A 17,215-nucleotide genomic window follows, 5' to 3' on the forward strand; every position below is an offset into this window, starting at 1 on the left:
AAGACTGCGTGTGTGAGTTTTGCACAGCCACGCGAGTCGGCCACGCCGCCCGGCAGGCCCCTGTGCAGCAGGAAAGCCTCCTTTCTCGTCCCTCAGCCAGAGCGGCTTCTGTCTGAGGCCTGTCACTGCAGCCCTTCAAACCCATTTGACTGGGTTGGAGCGCATCACACTGTCACCAACTCAGTTTTCATTAAGCGGCTGCTTCTCTGTTAGCCTAGCCAAGCAGAAGAACTCAAACACATGCACAAATTAAATCGACATCCAAACTCCACCAATATACAAAGCAATTTAAATGATATTCATTAGAGCGATGACAAGCCCTGATGAGGCTTTCAGGAGCCGGGTCCTTCAGCTTTTGCCGACTCGGTTTCATGGTCACTGAGGCGGAACTCCGGCGACTGTACCTCCATTTTTTTTTCAGCTAAGAAAATGACTCCTTTCTGACACACCTACCTCATTCTCTCTCCTTTCCTCCCCACTCTATCTTGGCCCAAGTTCCCCCAGCCCTGGTTTCTGGACACACAGGTATGGCTATGAACCAGAGTCACATAAAGGAAAAAAGCAGCCACCCTGACTTCTTTTTTCCATAAATGCTCCAATTAAAACAGATTTCAGTTTCTCGTAATTTCATTTCACTTGGCCTGGGAGATCTCTAACTCACAATTATGACGGTCGTAAATGTGTCCTGGAATCCTGCTGTGGGAAAAAAAATAATGGAAGTGAAATGTTGAAACGCAATAATTTTTCAAACTTAACCCTCCAAATTTAAAAAGTCGTTTCCCAAGTCCTATTTATATATTTTAATTTTTAAAGAGAGAGCAGGATGGGGCCCCACCCCCACCCCCTGCTGCTGCCGGGGGCCACAGCAGAGGAGATAGAGGCATGGTGGGGTCTGCAGGCACGGGTGGGCATGGAACCCTTGGACCTCACGTGTCGGGACTCAGAGCCATGCCAGTCTCAGAGTCATGTCTTGAGTCTTCAAGTCCCAGGAAAGGATTCAAGTCCATCTGGGCAAAGAGAGCAGCAAGGGACTGCCTGATTCATCGCCAGCTAAGGGCAAAGCAAGGTCATGACCACATCCATCAGCTCTCTGGGCTTTGGAGTTTGCAGCCCAGACAATACCCACAGCAGGGGGAACGATCCGCAACTTCATACACTGATGCCTGCACTTCTGTTTATAATTTTATGCTCAAGGTTAATTATGTGTGTCCTTGGCTTTGATCAGAGATATTAGCACATGAGAATGTTGCCTGCACCCATATTGGGAAAATAAAGATTCTTAGAAATACCCATGGACTGAAAACACACTTTCATCATAAAGGTCTGAGCTCTTAATTAGGAAAAAGCTTTTAAATAATGGTATAGACAGCACTGTCCAAGCAAACGTCCTGTGATGATGGTAATGTTCCATATCTGTGCTGTCCAAAAGAGTAGACACTAGCCATATGTGGCTACCGAGCGCTTGAAAAGTGGCTGGTAAGACTGAGGAATGAAATGTTTCACTTTATTTCATTTAAATTTGAATGGCCACGTGTGGCTGATGGCCACTATGTTGGACTGCTCAGGTTAGACAGTAAATAATAGTGTATCCTAATTCTTGAGTAGCTAATTGTGGATGTTAATCTCTGGAAAGAGGTCACCTTGCTTATCATCATTATCATCAGGGATGATTTATTAAGAATATATTAGTACATGACATTATACAAAGGTGGTGGAAAAGCAGTTCTTCTGATCTTTTATCATTAGAATTTAATTTTGAAAACACCTGGCTCTTTGGACGTAGGGAAGGGCACTGACCCCTGAATGCCGAGCCTCAAGAAGCTGCTAACTTCGATTTAAGTCACTCTTGATGTCCACAACCATGGGCTGATTGAGTCACCATCAGGCTGTGTGGGACTGTCGGGTCACTGACCAGCAATCTGGCAAATCCACTGTTTCGGTTGAGCGGGGAACATGGGATTTGGGAACATGGTCCCAAATCGAGGGTGATTTGCGATGCCTTGGGAACCATCAAAGCCCACCCAAATGTTCGCCTTTACAATCCTCCTAGAGGTGGCCTCCTGTCAGATCTTTGGAGACTGAAAATGGTGCATCCGCCTCTGGCCTGGGGAATCTAATGCCTGTGTAGAGAGCGAGCATCTCTCTGGAAACAAAATCCTGTTTGCTCCCTGCTCTGCACTGATCCCGGGAGTCCAGGCCTCGGCAGCAACGAGGCTCCCATATCGCACACACAGGGAGGTGGGGTTTGTCATGAGAAAATTCCCCTCCCAGAAGCTTTATGCTATGAGACAGAGCTGAGGCCTTCCCCCAAAGGAGTGAGATGGTTTTTGAAGCTAACTATAGCATATTTTGCAAAGGCCAGCACACCCTGGAATTGCGTGGGAGCAGAAGCACAAGTACCTTTTCTGTGTCTCCGAGGTCAGCCGCGGGCTGAAAGGCATCGACTGGCGCCAGGTCCCCAGGGAAATGCATTTTCAGGTTCCCTTTTGCCAAAGAATACACGTGCTTACTAATAAATCCCTAGGGAGAAAAAAGGTTAGTGTTTCTATTACCAAAAGAATAACTATCTGGCAGAGTAAAAATGGTAATTTCTCCATTAGCTAAAAGGATAATAGCTATTATTTTAAAGTTAAAGTATTTATTATTAAAGAGTGGTGTTGGGATTTGTGTGTTTTCATTCTTATGATTGCTTCCTTTAATACCAAGTGGATTATTTTTGTGCTAAATAGTCAACAGAATAAAATGTGATTGCAATTTTCCAATTTCAAAAGAGCTGCACAGATGAATCTGAAAAAATAAAATCATTTGATTTTTTTTTTCTATTGGATGACTTAGAAATCTCAGGAGACAATAGTTTCAGTACTGGATTTGTTCACTGCGGCCTTGTTTCTTCCCATCATCTCCTGTCTTTTGACCACTCTCATACTCCTCTCTTCAGGGTTCTGCTCTCAAGATGGGAGCTTGACTCTCCCCAGAGCTGGCAGTTACTATGGCCTTTTGTCAAATATTCAGTCACCAGGTCTGTGAAACAATAGGTAGGTCAGGGATTGAGGGCCGTGAAGTCCACCTAGTTGGCGTGGTCTGATTTTAAGAGAATGAATTCTCCTAGATCTGCAGACCACAGCCCTGAGCTCTGCTGGGGAACCCTCCCAGGCTAACCACCTCCACCTAAGCTCTCCTAAGCACCCGGCAAAGAAACGCCTCTTTGGTGGTTATCAATATTTTTTTTTTCCTTTTTGCAGAATGAAAATAGAACGAAGATGCCAGGGAGATCTGGGTCTTCATCATAACCCACCCTCTTTAACTATGTAAGATTTTGGTTAATTATAGAATTCTTGCTGCCTCAAACTTAAAGATACATCACTGATATTTTTTGCTAAATGTTGACAGCAGCGAATAGCTAAGATGTGGCATATTGATTTCTTGTTGTGAAGTGAGCTGTTCAAGCTCCATTTAAGATTTTCATCTTGCATGTAGCCCTGAGCACATCATAGCACCATAAATTAGTTAAATTGCACATTTATCACAAATGTTATTTTAAGATACTGCGTAAATGTGATGGCTCGAAGATATACAGTAAGGCTGCAACAAGCCTGGGCTTGGGCGGGGTGAGGTCGGGGTCACCTACACACCTGTGATTAAAACCTCCCTCACTTGGCTCCATCCCTCCGCCTCCCTGCAATCGTTTAAAGACCTGACTTGGATGACCCTTCCTTCCTGCTCTCACATTCTCTATTAACATCAACGGTAGGAGAACTAGTGCACAACTACATCGCACTTGGAATGCAACTTCAGATCTTCCCTACTGATCTCAGGAAAATCAGGGCCATTCTGGGCTGTGACTGGAAGGCTCTTTCGGACAGTGGCTCACTCTCCAGCCAGGGAAAGGTTTGATGAGATGACCTTGAGAGTAAACGGCCCTCCATTTCCAAGCCGGATGAGGTCCCAGCCAGCCCCACCTCCTGCCATGATGCATGGTTGGGGAATTGCCATTGTACCAGGTCAGGCTGCACTCACGCCTCAGGCCCTTCACAGCCTAGTCACCGCATCCTCCAGAGGTAAAGCTAATTCCTGGGCCCCATTAGTATGAGTGGTCCTTTCTTGACTATACCCTCGGGGGCCAAGTGAGTCATAGAACTTGCTACCTGTCTTGGCCGTAACTCCTCACTTCTATACCCGAACCGACGTCCTCAAGCTAACCCTGCACGTAGGGTGAGGAGGAGATGGGCAGGGCATCAGCTTCTTCTCCCAAACTGTAAATGCGGGGTGGGGTTCCCAGCCTCACTTGCACAAATCCCCTCTCCCTTCAAGCCACATGGGCCCTGGTGGTGATGGAAGTGTTGTCAGTTTAATCTGTTAGATGCAGGACTTTGGATTCTAATAAACCGATGCTATATTTAACCTGTGAAAAATTCAAGAGTGGAAATCTGGGCTCCGGGATGTGAAGATGCCGAAGGCACAGCAGGGAGGGTATATCTGTCCCCAGCCGGGTTCCAGGGGGGAGCCGGGCCCCCGGGGGAAACCTACGACGTCCCAGGTAGGGGCAGACAGGGCGAAGAGGCGCGCTGGGAGGGACTCCCGGCCACCCGGGAGGAGATGGGGAAGACGACAAGGCTGGAGACCCAGAAGGGAAAGCCCCTCCGCAGTGCCTGAGGCCACAGTCCGACTATCTGCACCACAGGGCAAGCAGAGCCAGGACAGACCTCCCCACTTGCCAGAAACCCGTTTTAAACTCCAGTGAGTTTCTCTCTAAAAACCCAGAGAGAGATGGATTGCCGACAGAAAGTAGAGCAGACAGAAATTTTGGCCTCATCTTGACAAAAAGGGGTGGGGATGAATGGGGAAAAAAAAAAAAAACCACGTAGGCGTGTTGCCGAACATCTCTGAAAGGGCTTAATTTAAATTTTTAATAAAAGAGTATTTTTTTAACGTGGAGGTGTTTTATATATTACATGGATGTAATACATCTCTCATTTGTATAATTCTAGGTTAGGAGCTACGATTCCACATAACTGCAAGAGTAGTCTGAATATAGTAATAAAGGTATTTTACAATTTTACATGATGTTCCCAGCGTTTTGTTGGCATGATTTGCCGGGGCTAATAAAAGCTTGTGATTATCATATAAATGCTCTCCCCACTCCTCCCGTGGATGGGTTCAGGCTCCCCGCCCCCCTACACCTCGTTATCTGTGCTCACTTTAGCACAGAAGAGAGAGCATGGACCCCAGGGTCCACCTGCCCAGCTGGGCTCTGTTTTCTGCTCCTTGAAAATCCCGAATCAACAGGAAGGAATCGCCCAAAAACCTTTCCTCCCATCTGCCATGGGCAGGGCTCAGGGCCCTGACTTGGACTTCTCTCATCCAGATGGGAGACCCAACTCCCGCCCCCACGCCGGCCGCCAGGTGTGACCGAGGCTCCACTGCAGACACTGGGTAGCATCGCCTGCCCAGCAAGAATCTAACCCCACGGGAACATCTTCCTTTCTTTTGCATTTTTATTCTTGGGGAGAATTCTGTCCACGCCGCCTCTGAGTGAATGCTCGCTGCTCTCCAAGCCCAAAGTTCACTAAAACTCCCTTGATTTACGGGCGGCTTCCGACTGCCAGCACCTGGCAGACACAGCAACCAACTCAGTCATAAACAGATCGCATACAATTTAATTTTAATGTGCTCGTTAGTCGTAGCACATTTCAGACATAATTGTGAACGCAACACAAAATTATAGCAAAAAGACAATTTTAATGCTGCCGTAGAAAAGAGGGTTATATGAAGAGTCACATAATGGTGGTTCATTGTCAACAACAAAACAGGGCACAGAGTGTCTGTGCTGCTTACATGCCAATATTTTATACATAGGTTCTCATATGGTGTCAGCTGTCAGTTACTTCTGCAAATTAACTGCCAAAAATGGAGAAGAACAGAATCACTTGGAGAGCCGGTAACCACGGGTTACCTTTCATAAGCCTAAAGATAAAGCTGCAGTGTGGGATCTTGGGAGAATAATTAGGAAGAACAAAACAGAAAGTTACCAATTGAAATAAAAAGGCGTCCTACAATATGGAATAGCAACCAAGAGGGCTTATAAATAAGTAAAAGAGGTTGTATCACAGAATGCCTCGTGACTTTTAAGCAAAGTATTACAGTACAAACATTTTAAAGGCTTTATCAATGTTTAGGAAATACAGTACAAGTTCTCTCTCTCTCTCTCTTTTTTTTGTTCTTTTTTTTTTTCCTTTTCAAATAGACTTAACCCTTTGAGCACTGAGTTTATTTTGAGCGTGTTTTTTTTTTTTTTTTTTGATTTCTAATAAATACCTTTAAAAATAATGTGCAAAATAGTTATGATGCCTGCCATGGATGGATCTCCTGGCCTCGTTTATTCAGACTGCTCAAAACAAATGATAATATGATGCTAATAAATATGTATAATTTAAACATGAACCTCTATCAATATAGATGTACTGTATAGCAAAACAAACAATCATACTTTGCTTTCAGATAATGTTTCTGTATACTTTATAAATGCTATCTGTGGTATCTTCTGTATAATTTACAATGTTTGCATGTAAAAAACAAAACCCATAGACCTTAAAAAAAAAAAGAAAAAGAAATATACACTATACATAGGCACGGCTTATGCCCAGAGCATAGCAGGTACATAAAACACTGTTGCTATAAATGCAGGAAAAAAGGTCATTTACCCACAATCACATTTTTCATAAGAGAGTCTGAAATCTATACAATATATACATCTATGTTTCAATGTGAAAATAATATTCTTTTAAATTTCAAGGCGTGTTATACCCCTGCAGACCTGCATAAATGGAGGTTCATATTATTAATTATAACTAAGCTGGTAAGGAGTTTAAAAAACAGAGCTTCATACATTATTATTATTATTTTATTTTTTAACCAAATTAATGCAAAAGTGCTTCAAAGTACTCAGAGGGCTAAAGATGAAAGGGTGAAAAATGCCGGCACACTTGAGCCGCGTGGAAAAGTGTGCCCGGTTTCGTCATAAATGCTTAATTAAACTGTCTGTTAATGCATGCAGCTTGAAGCATCGGGGGATGCTCACAACTAAATCCCATTTACACAAAGTTCCAAACACTTACCACTGCGTTTTAACCTTCATATTTTACCAGTAACAACAGCTGAGTATGCACCTCTATTAAACACTGTACAGTTATACAAAACAGTCCAGCCCAGAGTGATTCTCTGCAGTTAAAATAAGAACATGTGCCAAGAACAAGACAGAGGGGCCTTAAGGTGCCTGCAACAGTTTCCCTCAAAGCGAATTACAGTCACTTTAATCAAAAGCAAACGCTACTGTTTCTCTAACTCAGAAACATACAGAAGGTGGTCCTCAGGGGACTTCCCGTGTGTTTTGCTGAGGTGAAGTTTAACCGCATGCTTGCTCGCAAAGGTCCGATTGCAAAGTTTGCACTGGTAGGAGGTCCCCAGGTCCTCCTCGGGGGAGGACGTCACCAGTTTTTCTGACGGTGACTTGGTTTGTGCTATCTGATTGTTAATCTGTTCAGTGGACAGTTTGGACAAATCCCGTAGCCGGAAGCCCAGGTGTGACTCGAGGTGGCTGATGTACGTGGAGGGAGTCCTGATTTGTGACGCGCAGTCATTACAAAAGAACACAGGGTGGCCGGTGTCCAAGTTTTTGAGGAACTTTGTCCCACCTGTCCTTCGCAGCTGGTACTTGACGTTGGCCAGCCAGTGGCTGATGGTGGTCATGGAGAGCCCGGTGAACCTGGAGATGTGCATGCGCTCCTGGGGGCTCAGGTCCGACATGATGTACTTGCCCTCCGAGGTCTGCCGGAGGCTGGCGGCGAACTGTGCCTGGAGGATGAGCAGGTGCTGGGGGTTCCAGTTTGACTGGCGGCCCTTCCTCTTCTGCGCGGGCGTCGCCTCCTCGGCCTCCTCCAGGGTGGCCCCGTCAATGTCAGACTTCTCAGAGATGCTGGAAGGGGTGGAGGACTTTGACGTGTGGCTCTCTGTCAAGTTCTTCAGCATATCGGATATATCTGACAAGGCATTCTCGCGTAGCGGCGAGTTTGACATGAATGATACGACGGCAGATGTCTTCGCCGTTGTCACCGTGGATGAGGAGGTTGCCGGGGATGCGGACGTGGGCGACAGAAGCACTGAACCCAAAGAGCAGGCTTTGTCACTCTTGCCTTTCGTCAAGTCTATGGGCTGGTCGTTGTTGACGTGGTAGAAATAGCGGTCCAGGTGGTCCGCCTTCTTGGACTGCAAGGGTGGTGGGGTAGCCACCGCCGCCTTCTCGGCCAGGCTGTTGCTCATCTTGAAAAGCATGCTCATGGGGTCGAGGGCAGGCAGGGAGGGCTTGGCGGCCTTGCCCAGGTGGATGTTCATCACCGACTGCAGGGCGCTCAGAGGGTTAACGAAGGGCTGCTCGGGGGGGTGGTCGGTGATGATGGCTGTGCTGCTGCTCAGGCCACTGCTCATCGGCTTCACTGGGTCCTTGCCGTTCTCCACCGGCTCTGCCAGGGGGCTCCCCTCCTTGCAGCCGTCCCGCTGGGGGCTGGGGCTGTCCTCCTGGCTTTTGAAGCCCCCGTCGCTGGACGCCTCCATCTTGATGGGCTCACTGATGTCGCTGCTGCACGGGGACGGGGTGGCCCGCTTGGGTGGAGAAAGCTTGCCCTCGGGCTCCTTCATTTTCTCCTCGACTTTGGCAACTTTCTCGGTGACTTTTTTCACCAGCTCCTCCATGGCGTGAAAGTTTGTCTTGGGCATGGGGGAGGTCTGGCTGCTGGGTGGAGTGATCAGGGTCTGGTTCTTCGTGGGGGACACGATGTCGCTGTTGCCAAACATGGGCTTCAGGGGTGCGCTTTTCCCCGCGGAGCCCAGAGACAGCTTCATCATGTTGGGGAGCTGGTAGGCGGCGTGGATGCTGGGGTAGCCCCCCCAGCTGGGGGTGCCGTTCTGGGCCTTGTTGATGGCCGACGTGACTGTGTTTTCCAGGGACTTGAGGATATCGAGCCCACCCTTGGGGCTCTCTTCGAGGTCATTCTCAGTCAAATAGTGGTACTTGGAAGAGATATCATACTTCTCCTCCTCCTCGCAGGCCTTCTCCTTTTCCTTGGGCTTCTCTTCGAGGACGGCTTTCTCCTTGTCGGCTTCCTTCTTGACCTCCACGTTCAGTTTTGGGGAGATGCTGGCGGGCGTGTTGGAGGGGGACGTGAAGGTGGTGGCAGCCAGGGGCACGGACTGCACCTTCTCGTCCAGCAGGGTGGTGATGCTGGGCGTGACGGGCGTCTCCATGATGGGCTTCCCCTTCTTCATGGCCGAGTTGGTGACCTTGATGAAGTGGCCGGTCACCATCATGTGGGCCGTGAGTTCCTGCAGCGTGTCATGCGAGCTGCCGCACTCCATGCACTTGAGGATCTGGGACTTGCGGGCCTCGAAGTGCCAGGCGTAGCTGGCCCCGTTCTGGTGGCCGTAGCGGTTATTTGGCGTGATGTACGGGTTGGAGTTCTTCTGAAGCGCGTCGTTCGTGTCCGCCATGGCAGCTTTGGGGGTGCCGCCGGTGGAATCCGGGGAGCTGGGCAGCTCCAGCTCCAGCGAGGCCTTCTTCCGAGCGGCTGGGATGATTTTGGCTGCCACGGGAGTGACGGGTTCCTTCAGAGGCACTTTTTGGTAGTGTTTCGTTTTGATCATATGGACACTCAAGTCCTGGAGGGACTCGAACGAGTGGCCGCAATACATGCACTTCAGCACCTTCTGGGCGTCCTCCTTGCCTTCCATTTCCAGCAGCGAGCGCTTGCGGGGCTTGGACCAGCGCTTGGGGTTGTTGTTGTCGGCCTCGTGGTTGTCGTCGCGGTAGTGCCCCGTCTCGTTCATGTGCACGGTCAGCTCCACCAGGGTGTCGTAGGCCGCGCTGCAGTCCTTGCAGCGGAACTTGCTGGCCCCGGTGAAGATGGAGCCGTAGAGCTTGCTGCTCTGCCGGTACAGCTGCACCGTGCTGAAGAGGCTGGGCTCGGGCAGCAGGCGGCTCTGGGACACCTGCTGCAGCGTCTTGGCCATGGCGCTCTGGTGCCAGTCGAAGCTGCCGCTGCCGCAACTGCTGCTGCTGCTGCTGCTGCTGCTGCTGCTGCCGTTGTTCTTCTCCGAGGACGGCTGGTGCAGGTTGAGGGTGAGGTTGGACCAGTAGGAGTTGGAGAGGAAGTTGTTGTACACGGCCTTCATCTGCTCCAGGCTGTCCGACACGGTCGTGTCTTCTGGCGGGATGCTCACCTCCTTGGTCTCCTCTTCGTTCTTGATGGAGCCGCTTTCAAAGTCGGCCATCCGGTCGCTGGTCTCACTGATGTGGGACTCGCTGTCCATCTCGTGGCTGGAAAACTCGGCCGCCGGGGAGTTCTGGTAGCTGGGGCAGGTCTTGCTGAGCTCCTTTTCCGGGCACATGTACTTAGCCGATGGCTCTCCATCTGCAGGGCTCTCTTCTGGATCTATGTCTTCATCTACCAGGGCGGCAGCCTTTAACTCATCTGAAACATAGGCTGCATTGATAACAGGTGGAACAGGTAGGACAGAAAGAAGAGACACACGGAGGAGGAGACAAAGAAAAAAGAAAGCATTAGTGAGTGCTGACCTTACCTAGAACATTTTCTCGGCTCTTGGGGAAACGAAGCAAAGTAGATGGGCACATTTATTTGTAAAATTAAATAGTTAAAATGCGGTGTTTCTTTGGAGCAAAAAAAAAAAAAAATCTGCTCTTCAAACATAATTTGCCACCTTATTCTTCTCAAGGGGCAACAGCTTGAAATTAAAACTAAATTTGAAATTAATGAAGCACATTCTGGAGGTGGCATTCATTTCTAAAGTAATAAATTACTTGTATCAACCTCAGAGACAGCAGTTCCTGTCTGTCAATTAATATGTCTTATGCTTCTCCTACCCCTAATGCATTTCTTAACAGACAGATTCACAATTTAAATTAAGCAAGCATTTTTTACTCATTACATTTTTGAGGCTCAATCTTTAATAAATATAAAGCCCAAAAACATCAATACAATTTTTACAAAGTAAAAAGAAAGTACATCAATTGTACTAAATTAGAAACAAGGTTTTGTGACTTTTTTTTTTTTTTTCCTTCCTTATGAAAAAGTCAGTCTCATAAAAGCTTGGAGTAAGTTTCCTACCAGGGCCCAGGTAATCATTTGTTCCAGATGGGAGGGAAGACCCTGACCCGTCACCACCCAGCCCTGGCCTGGCCCCTGTGTGCACACTCAGCCATTCTCAGCCACGGACACACACACTATCCATGCGGAATTATGTCAGAACAAGTTCAGGAAAATTGGTATGCGGTGCTCATTCCTACTGTATAAATATATACAAGACCTTCCAGTGGACCTTACAAATGTCAAAGTGTTTGCTCTTTAGACTACTTTGTCAATATTTACTCAGCATAAGCTTCATGGGCATCCAACAGGGATCCTGTCTTTCTAGAAGTAATGTAACTGGGGATGTGAATCCAGCCTGCACTTCCGAGCAGGTAGAGGTGTTCTGAACAGGGCCGGGCAGCTGTGGGTTCTAGAAGACAAAGAACTCCAGAGACGCTGGAGAGATGCAAAGCTTTGCTCCAGAAATGCAAAGCTGGGAGAACACTGTGTTAATGGAACTAAATGATTTTTTTTTTCATTCTAAATTTGCATTCAGTGACTTTGGTTTTTCCTTACGGAGCTTGCCTGACACTGTAAATCAAGTTGGACTGAGTCTTGTGAATAACTAGACGTGGGCAGCCCTGTGGTGAGTGACAGTGTTAAGGCGGAGAAGGGGTGAAAAGTAACTTCTTGTCAGCTCCTCAATACCAGTTTGCTTCCAAAGGCCAGCAGCTAAGGCTGGAATGCCAAGTGCTAACATTGCATGGTTGATTGGAAAGTCTTAGGAAAGAAAAGGAAGCTTTGTTTGTGGAATTCACTCCCATGATGTTAAAGATTTGCCCCCAAACCAATTGTACACTAGAAAAAGTAACTAACAAATAGTGAAATGACTCCAAGAAGATACGCTGGAAGACACACAGGTATTCATCGCTGCTCCCCACCTCCTTCCATCCAGGTCAAGAGTGATATATTTTCGTTCCTAAGTCCCCCTTTGAGTACCAAGATTTCTAAGCTGAAAAACTACTGATGTCCCAGCACTGAGGGGATTTGAATTTGATGGGAATAGTGTCCAGGTACATGCAGCTGTAGACACAAGGTTGTTTTTGCTCAGATACAAACAGTGAAGCAAGAGTCTTGGGCTTGAGCTGTGGAATATTCTTTACAGATGACCAGAAGAAAGTGCCCTGCTCTGTGAGACTTCAATTTGAGATTGTACACTTGGAGCTGGCAAATTAACATGGCAAACAAACTCTTTCCTAAGGCCCAGGGCCACAGTGCATGGGGGCCCATGGTGCTGACCGTAAGGGGGAAGATGAATGTTGGAAAAGGAAGCGGAAGAGAAAAAGGAAAGCAGGCATCGCCCCCTCTGCACACCACTCTCTTGAAGTCTGGCTCTCAAACGCCAAACAGGACTGGCAGGTCAGCAGGGAGGGTGGCTGCGGGCAGAGTGGCCAAGAGTCACAGCTTCCCTGGAACTGTCCGAGTCTCAGCACCAAAAGTCCTACATCCCAAGGATCCTCTCAGTCCTGGGTAAAACCGGTCAGCTGGTCACCCTGGAGAGGGGACACCCAGCGGGACCAGGTCAGAACGTCCAGGCAGGTTTGCATTCCTCTTGAAGAGGAGCTCGAGCAGGGCAAGCTGGGTTTGACTGTCTGCAGAAATGCACTGGGAGCAAGTATGTGTAATGTTCCTATCCAAGGGGTTTCATTTGGAACACAGTCTGAAAGCAAGGAGAAAAACACAGTGGCCCGTGTCCTGTAGCTGAGGTAGAGGGAAAAGCCCGGCCCTGTGTAGACAGGGCAGATCCCTGAGACCCCCCGGGAGCCACTGTCTGCAGCATGAACCACACCTACCAAGGCTCCCGTGGAATTCAGGCTAGGAGAAGCAGGGGTCCAGAAAGGGCCCCATCTGGCCAGACAGCCGGAAGCCAGAGTCAATGGTGGTCACGAAGGCCACCAGCTCAGGCAATGTTGTAGCTCTGCCAGCCCACCTGCTACCCGGAGCAGTGTGGGCCCCGTGGAAGCCTCAGCACAGTGCAGGGGGGACAGCAGGCTGTCAGGAGCATCCCCCAACACACACATGCACCATCATCGGCTTGATCAGCTCCCACCCTGAGCTGGCCCCCAGTGGACTCCAACATGCCTTGTAAATCGCATAGCAGTATCAGAGTGTCATCAGTCTGGTGACTGAGGAGGAAATTAAAAATGAAAGAAAAGTAAGGCCAACCTCGCAGTTGACAATCAAATCCTACTCTGAGGAAAATCAAAAAGCTTCAGTGCCAAGAGGCCCTGGATTGGGATACCCAGCATCACCCCACATGCCACCCCTTGGCCTTGCCGTGGCTTCTGAGGCTCCTCCTCAGTACCTCACTGCATGAATCCTTTCTCTATGTTTTGCGATAATTGCACTCCTCTGAGAATATCACATCCACTCTCGATGACTGAACTTCAAGAAGTAGTGAGAAAGTGGGAATGGGCCTAGAGAAATGGCAGAGGGGAGGGAAGGATGGAAGGGTTCACTCATTCCTCTAATTCTGATCGTGCTCCGCCCCCACCAGAATATCATTTTCTTTCTCTAGGACTCCGTTTCCCCACTTGTAAATGATAGGTCACTGCGGCCGGATCAGGCCTCCCTCCTCTACTTCTCTGTTTTGTGGCTTTTCTGAGCAAAAGGTAAAGAAGTGAGGCCCTGCCCGCTTGCTCTGGCTCATCCCCACTAAACTCTGGCTCCTCTTCAGCACTCAGCAGTCAAGTGACTCCCTTGCCCTTCTGCTCTGCATTAACTGGCAAAGTTCTTGGCCAGAGACAAGGAGGAAGGTCCTCACTGGCTCAGTCCATGTCCCCGATCAGGCCAAGAGGGAGGGGGACTGGGTGTCTCCATCAGTCTGGGTGGACAGTGAGAGGTCACAAGGGTGCGGGGGGCTGGGTGAGAAGCTAGTCCCACCAGGCTGACTATCAGGGGCGCCTTCTCTCAGGGAGGCGATGGTAGGACTTGTCCCTCATTTGGACCTGACAGGTAATCTTGCACAGGTAACCAGGCCTTGGGAGGCTTTGCTTCTGTGGATGGTTACTTTGATCCCTTGCTGCTATTTAACTTTCTGCACATTCCTGTCTGGATTTCCCACGGCCAAAGGCCCGCTCTGCACCCTCACATCCTGCACACAGTAAATGAGCAATAGACACTGGCTGTCTCCTTTAGAAAACGGGTTGGTTAAAGCTCATGTTCAGCAGCAAGAGGCTTGTTCCCAGCCTCTGACCCCTCTGACCCCAGCCTGGGCCAGCCCCCACCATCTCTCACCCCTCCTCAAGGAACCCCCAACTACAGCCCCAGCCCCTTCCCTCTGTTCTCTAGACAGAATCCACCAGATGTTCCATCAGCGGGCTGGTCATGTCACCCCAACGAACACCCTCAGTGACCTGCCATCGGACTTGGAAGAAAGCTCCAACTCTTCCCAGCCACCCCAGAGTCCTCTACCATCTCAGTCCTGCTTTCTCTCCAGCCTCTCAGTTTCTAAAGCATGCCATGGCCTCTAACTCTGCACTGCCACCTCCCGTGCTGGGAACCCTGGAGGAGATTCAAAGAAAGGAGAATGAGCCATCTACCCTTCCCTGGGCTGCAGTGAAAGGTAATATCCAGGGGAGGGGGGACTTGACCTCAACTTTGTCCCCTTAGCACCTCACCTATTCCCTTCTTTTTGCAAGGCACACCACTGAAATCTCTAGATTAACCACTCAAACACACACCCGTGGAATGAATGCGTGAGTACATGAATGAATAAATGAACACCGTAGATGACTTCTTCAATCCTCCTAAACAGTTGCCAAAACATCTAGATGGATCCAGCCTCCAGGTGGTCCCAGATGTGCTGGGGTCTGATCCGAAGCCCTTCCTGGATCCGTTTTCTGAGTGTGAGCAGCATGAGGGTGGGCTTCTGGGGAGCAGGATGCCAGAAGCCCTCTCTGAGGAAGAGGGGTGGAAGCCCCGCAAATGGTGGTCTCCCTGCACTGGGGCCACCCCTGGCTGTGCCCACACCCCAATACCTCTCTCCAAGAATGCATCAGCATCACCATTTTCTCTTGAACAAATACAACTGAAACCTCCGCTTCCAGCTCCAGTAGAAGAGGCCTTGAATTGTACATGGAGGAGCTCTCATTCAAACCAAGTTGCCAGGTGCAAAAACGAGAGAAACACGCAAGAGTGGAGACTCAAGAGAGGGTGGACTGGGGCCTTTCACTTTCCCCCCAAATCGCTCAGTGGAAAAAGTTCCTCTCCAAGATGTGAGCCCTGACTAACTACTGTGACAGCTCCCTTATTACAGCCCTGCCTGCTCTCTTCCTCCAATGTAAAGTAAACTCTTCCAGCAGTAAGACAGCAACCCATCTCTCCAAAGCTGGGGGCCAAGGACACATGTCTGAACAACTGGATGAACTCAAGAACTGGGGATGCCCAGAACTGAATGGGACTTCTGGGGAGAGACACATGTTCATGAGAAATAAAAGCTCTCACACTTGCTGAGACTTTCTACAAAGTTCCACAGCACAACGCCCTGGAATGTCAAGCAATGAAAAACAGGAAAAAAAAAACAAAAATCCCACTGCTACCTAATATGTGCATGCTTATGAACTATTTGCATTTAATCCTCTCAATGGTCCTAGCAGGTGGATCAAATGATTTTCTTTTTACAGCCTAGGAAAACGCAGCTCCCACAAGTTAAATGAGATACTCCCAAGCCCTCTGCAGGGACCCCTCAGGAGTCAGTGGACGTACAAGGGGATCTGACTAACTCCAGAGGAAATCACACAGAAGGAGCGCATAGTGAGCGGGCTGCTGCATCAGAGCCTTCCTTAACACCTGCCCCCAGTGGATCCCATGCCTGCCTATCCAGGACGGTCCTGAGTGCCCTCCCACAGCTCCTTGGTGCTCATGCCTCCCGAGACGTCCAAGGAGTAAGGAGCCTACCAGTGCAGCAATCAGAGGGTCTGGAGGCAGCAGCACCCTCATTAATATTTATTATCATCATTAACTAAACCCAACCACTAGGTAAAAAGAAATTAATACGTTTGATATAAATATAAAACGGTAAGCTGGGGCATAATGGAATTCATTTCTGGGCAAGTGGGAATTACCTTCATTGCTCTGTTGTGCATCTCTCTCCAAAGGAAGAGATGAAGGAACAGAGGAAGAGGAAGGGTGTCCCTGGGGGCGGGGGAGGGGGGGGGTGGTGGGCTGGGCTGGGGAGCAGGGGCACTGGAGGGAGCTGGAGAGAAAGGGAAGGCTGTGTGGCTGTGCCCTGCTCCAAGAAGCAATTTCAAAGTAAACTGTCCTGTGGAGTTTTGCATTTTCTGGGCTGAAATGAGCCCTCTGAAGTTATAACACTGTTTTCAAATCCCCAAGACTGCCTGGGAAGCTGCAGGCAGCTTCACTGGCTAAAGCATCCTCGGACTTCTGCTCCCTGCTCTTCCCTACAGGTGGCCCAAGATGCACCTCATCCTGTAACCGTGGTTCTGGGCATCCTCATCTTCGGTGATGTGATGATGGAGGGGGGACAGGAGGCAGGGAGAAGAGACGGTGGGGCTGAAGGTCAGGGGTGGAGAAGGGAGAGGAGAGAGTGGGGGGCAGGGAGCAGAGAAAGAATCATGCCAGAAAGATGGAGGAACGAGAGAAGAAGCCACTGGGACTAGGGTGGTGTTGGGAGGGGACAGAGAGAGGAAGAGAGACGGACAGAGAGATGGAGAGAGACAGACAGAGAGAGACCACTAAGGGCAGTGGGACGGAGGGACGGAGAGAAAGAAAAGCAGTGATGGAGATTTGAGAAGAGGCAGGAAGAGGAGAGTATTCCAGTGGTGGGGAGCACCTGAACAGGGGGTCTTGGTGCAAGACTGGCATGGAGAAAGGAGCCCTGAAGCACTGCTGTGGGTCATTTCCATGGCTGGAGACTCAGGCCTTGTCTCAGCCTCTCCTGATTCTCAAGACATAAGATGACTTTATTTGAAGGGTAATTTAACCAGCTGAGGGCATGACCAAGAAGACAGTTAAAGGCTCAGCCAACCCTGGTGAGCAGAACAAGGGGACATGGCTTG

At 49.1% G+C, this 17,215-nt stretch overlaps 1 protein-coding gene across 1 annotated transcript in view; it reads right to left on the reverse strand.

Annotated features, from left to right (window-relative positions):
• Window positions 1-5,719: 5,719 nt before the first annotated feature.
• TSHZ3 (teashirt zinc finger homeobox 3) overlaps window positions 5,720-17,215 on the reverse strand; it is a 69,337-nt gene continuing 57,841 nt past the window's right edge. Inside the window, exon 2 of the mRNA XM_061138923.1 lies at window positions 5,720-10,532. Within this exon, the coding sequence (XP_060994906.1) occupies window positions 7,327-10,532 (3,206 nt within the window). The 3' untranslated portion in view covers window positions 5,720-7,326. The remainder of the gene's footprint in view (window positions 10,533-17,215) is intronic.

The sequence above is a fragment of the Dama dama genome, chromosome 4 (assembly GCF_033118175.1).
Source record: "Dama dama isolate Ldn47 chromosome 4, ASM3311817v1, whole genome shotgun sequence".
NCBI lineage: Eukaryota > Metazoa > Chordata > Mammalia > Artiodactyla > Cervidae > Dama > Dama dama.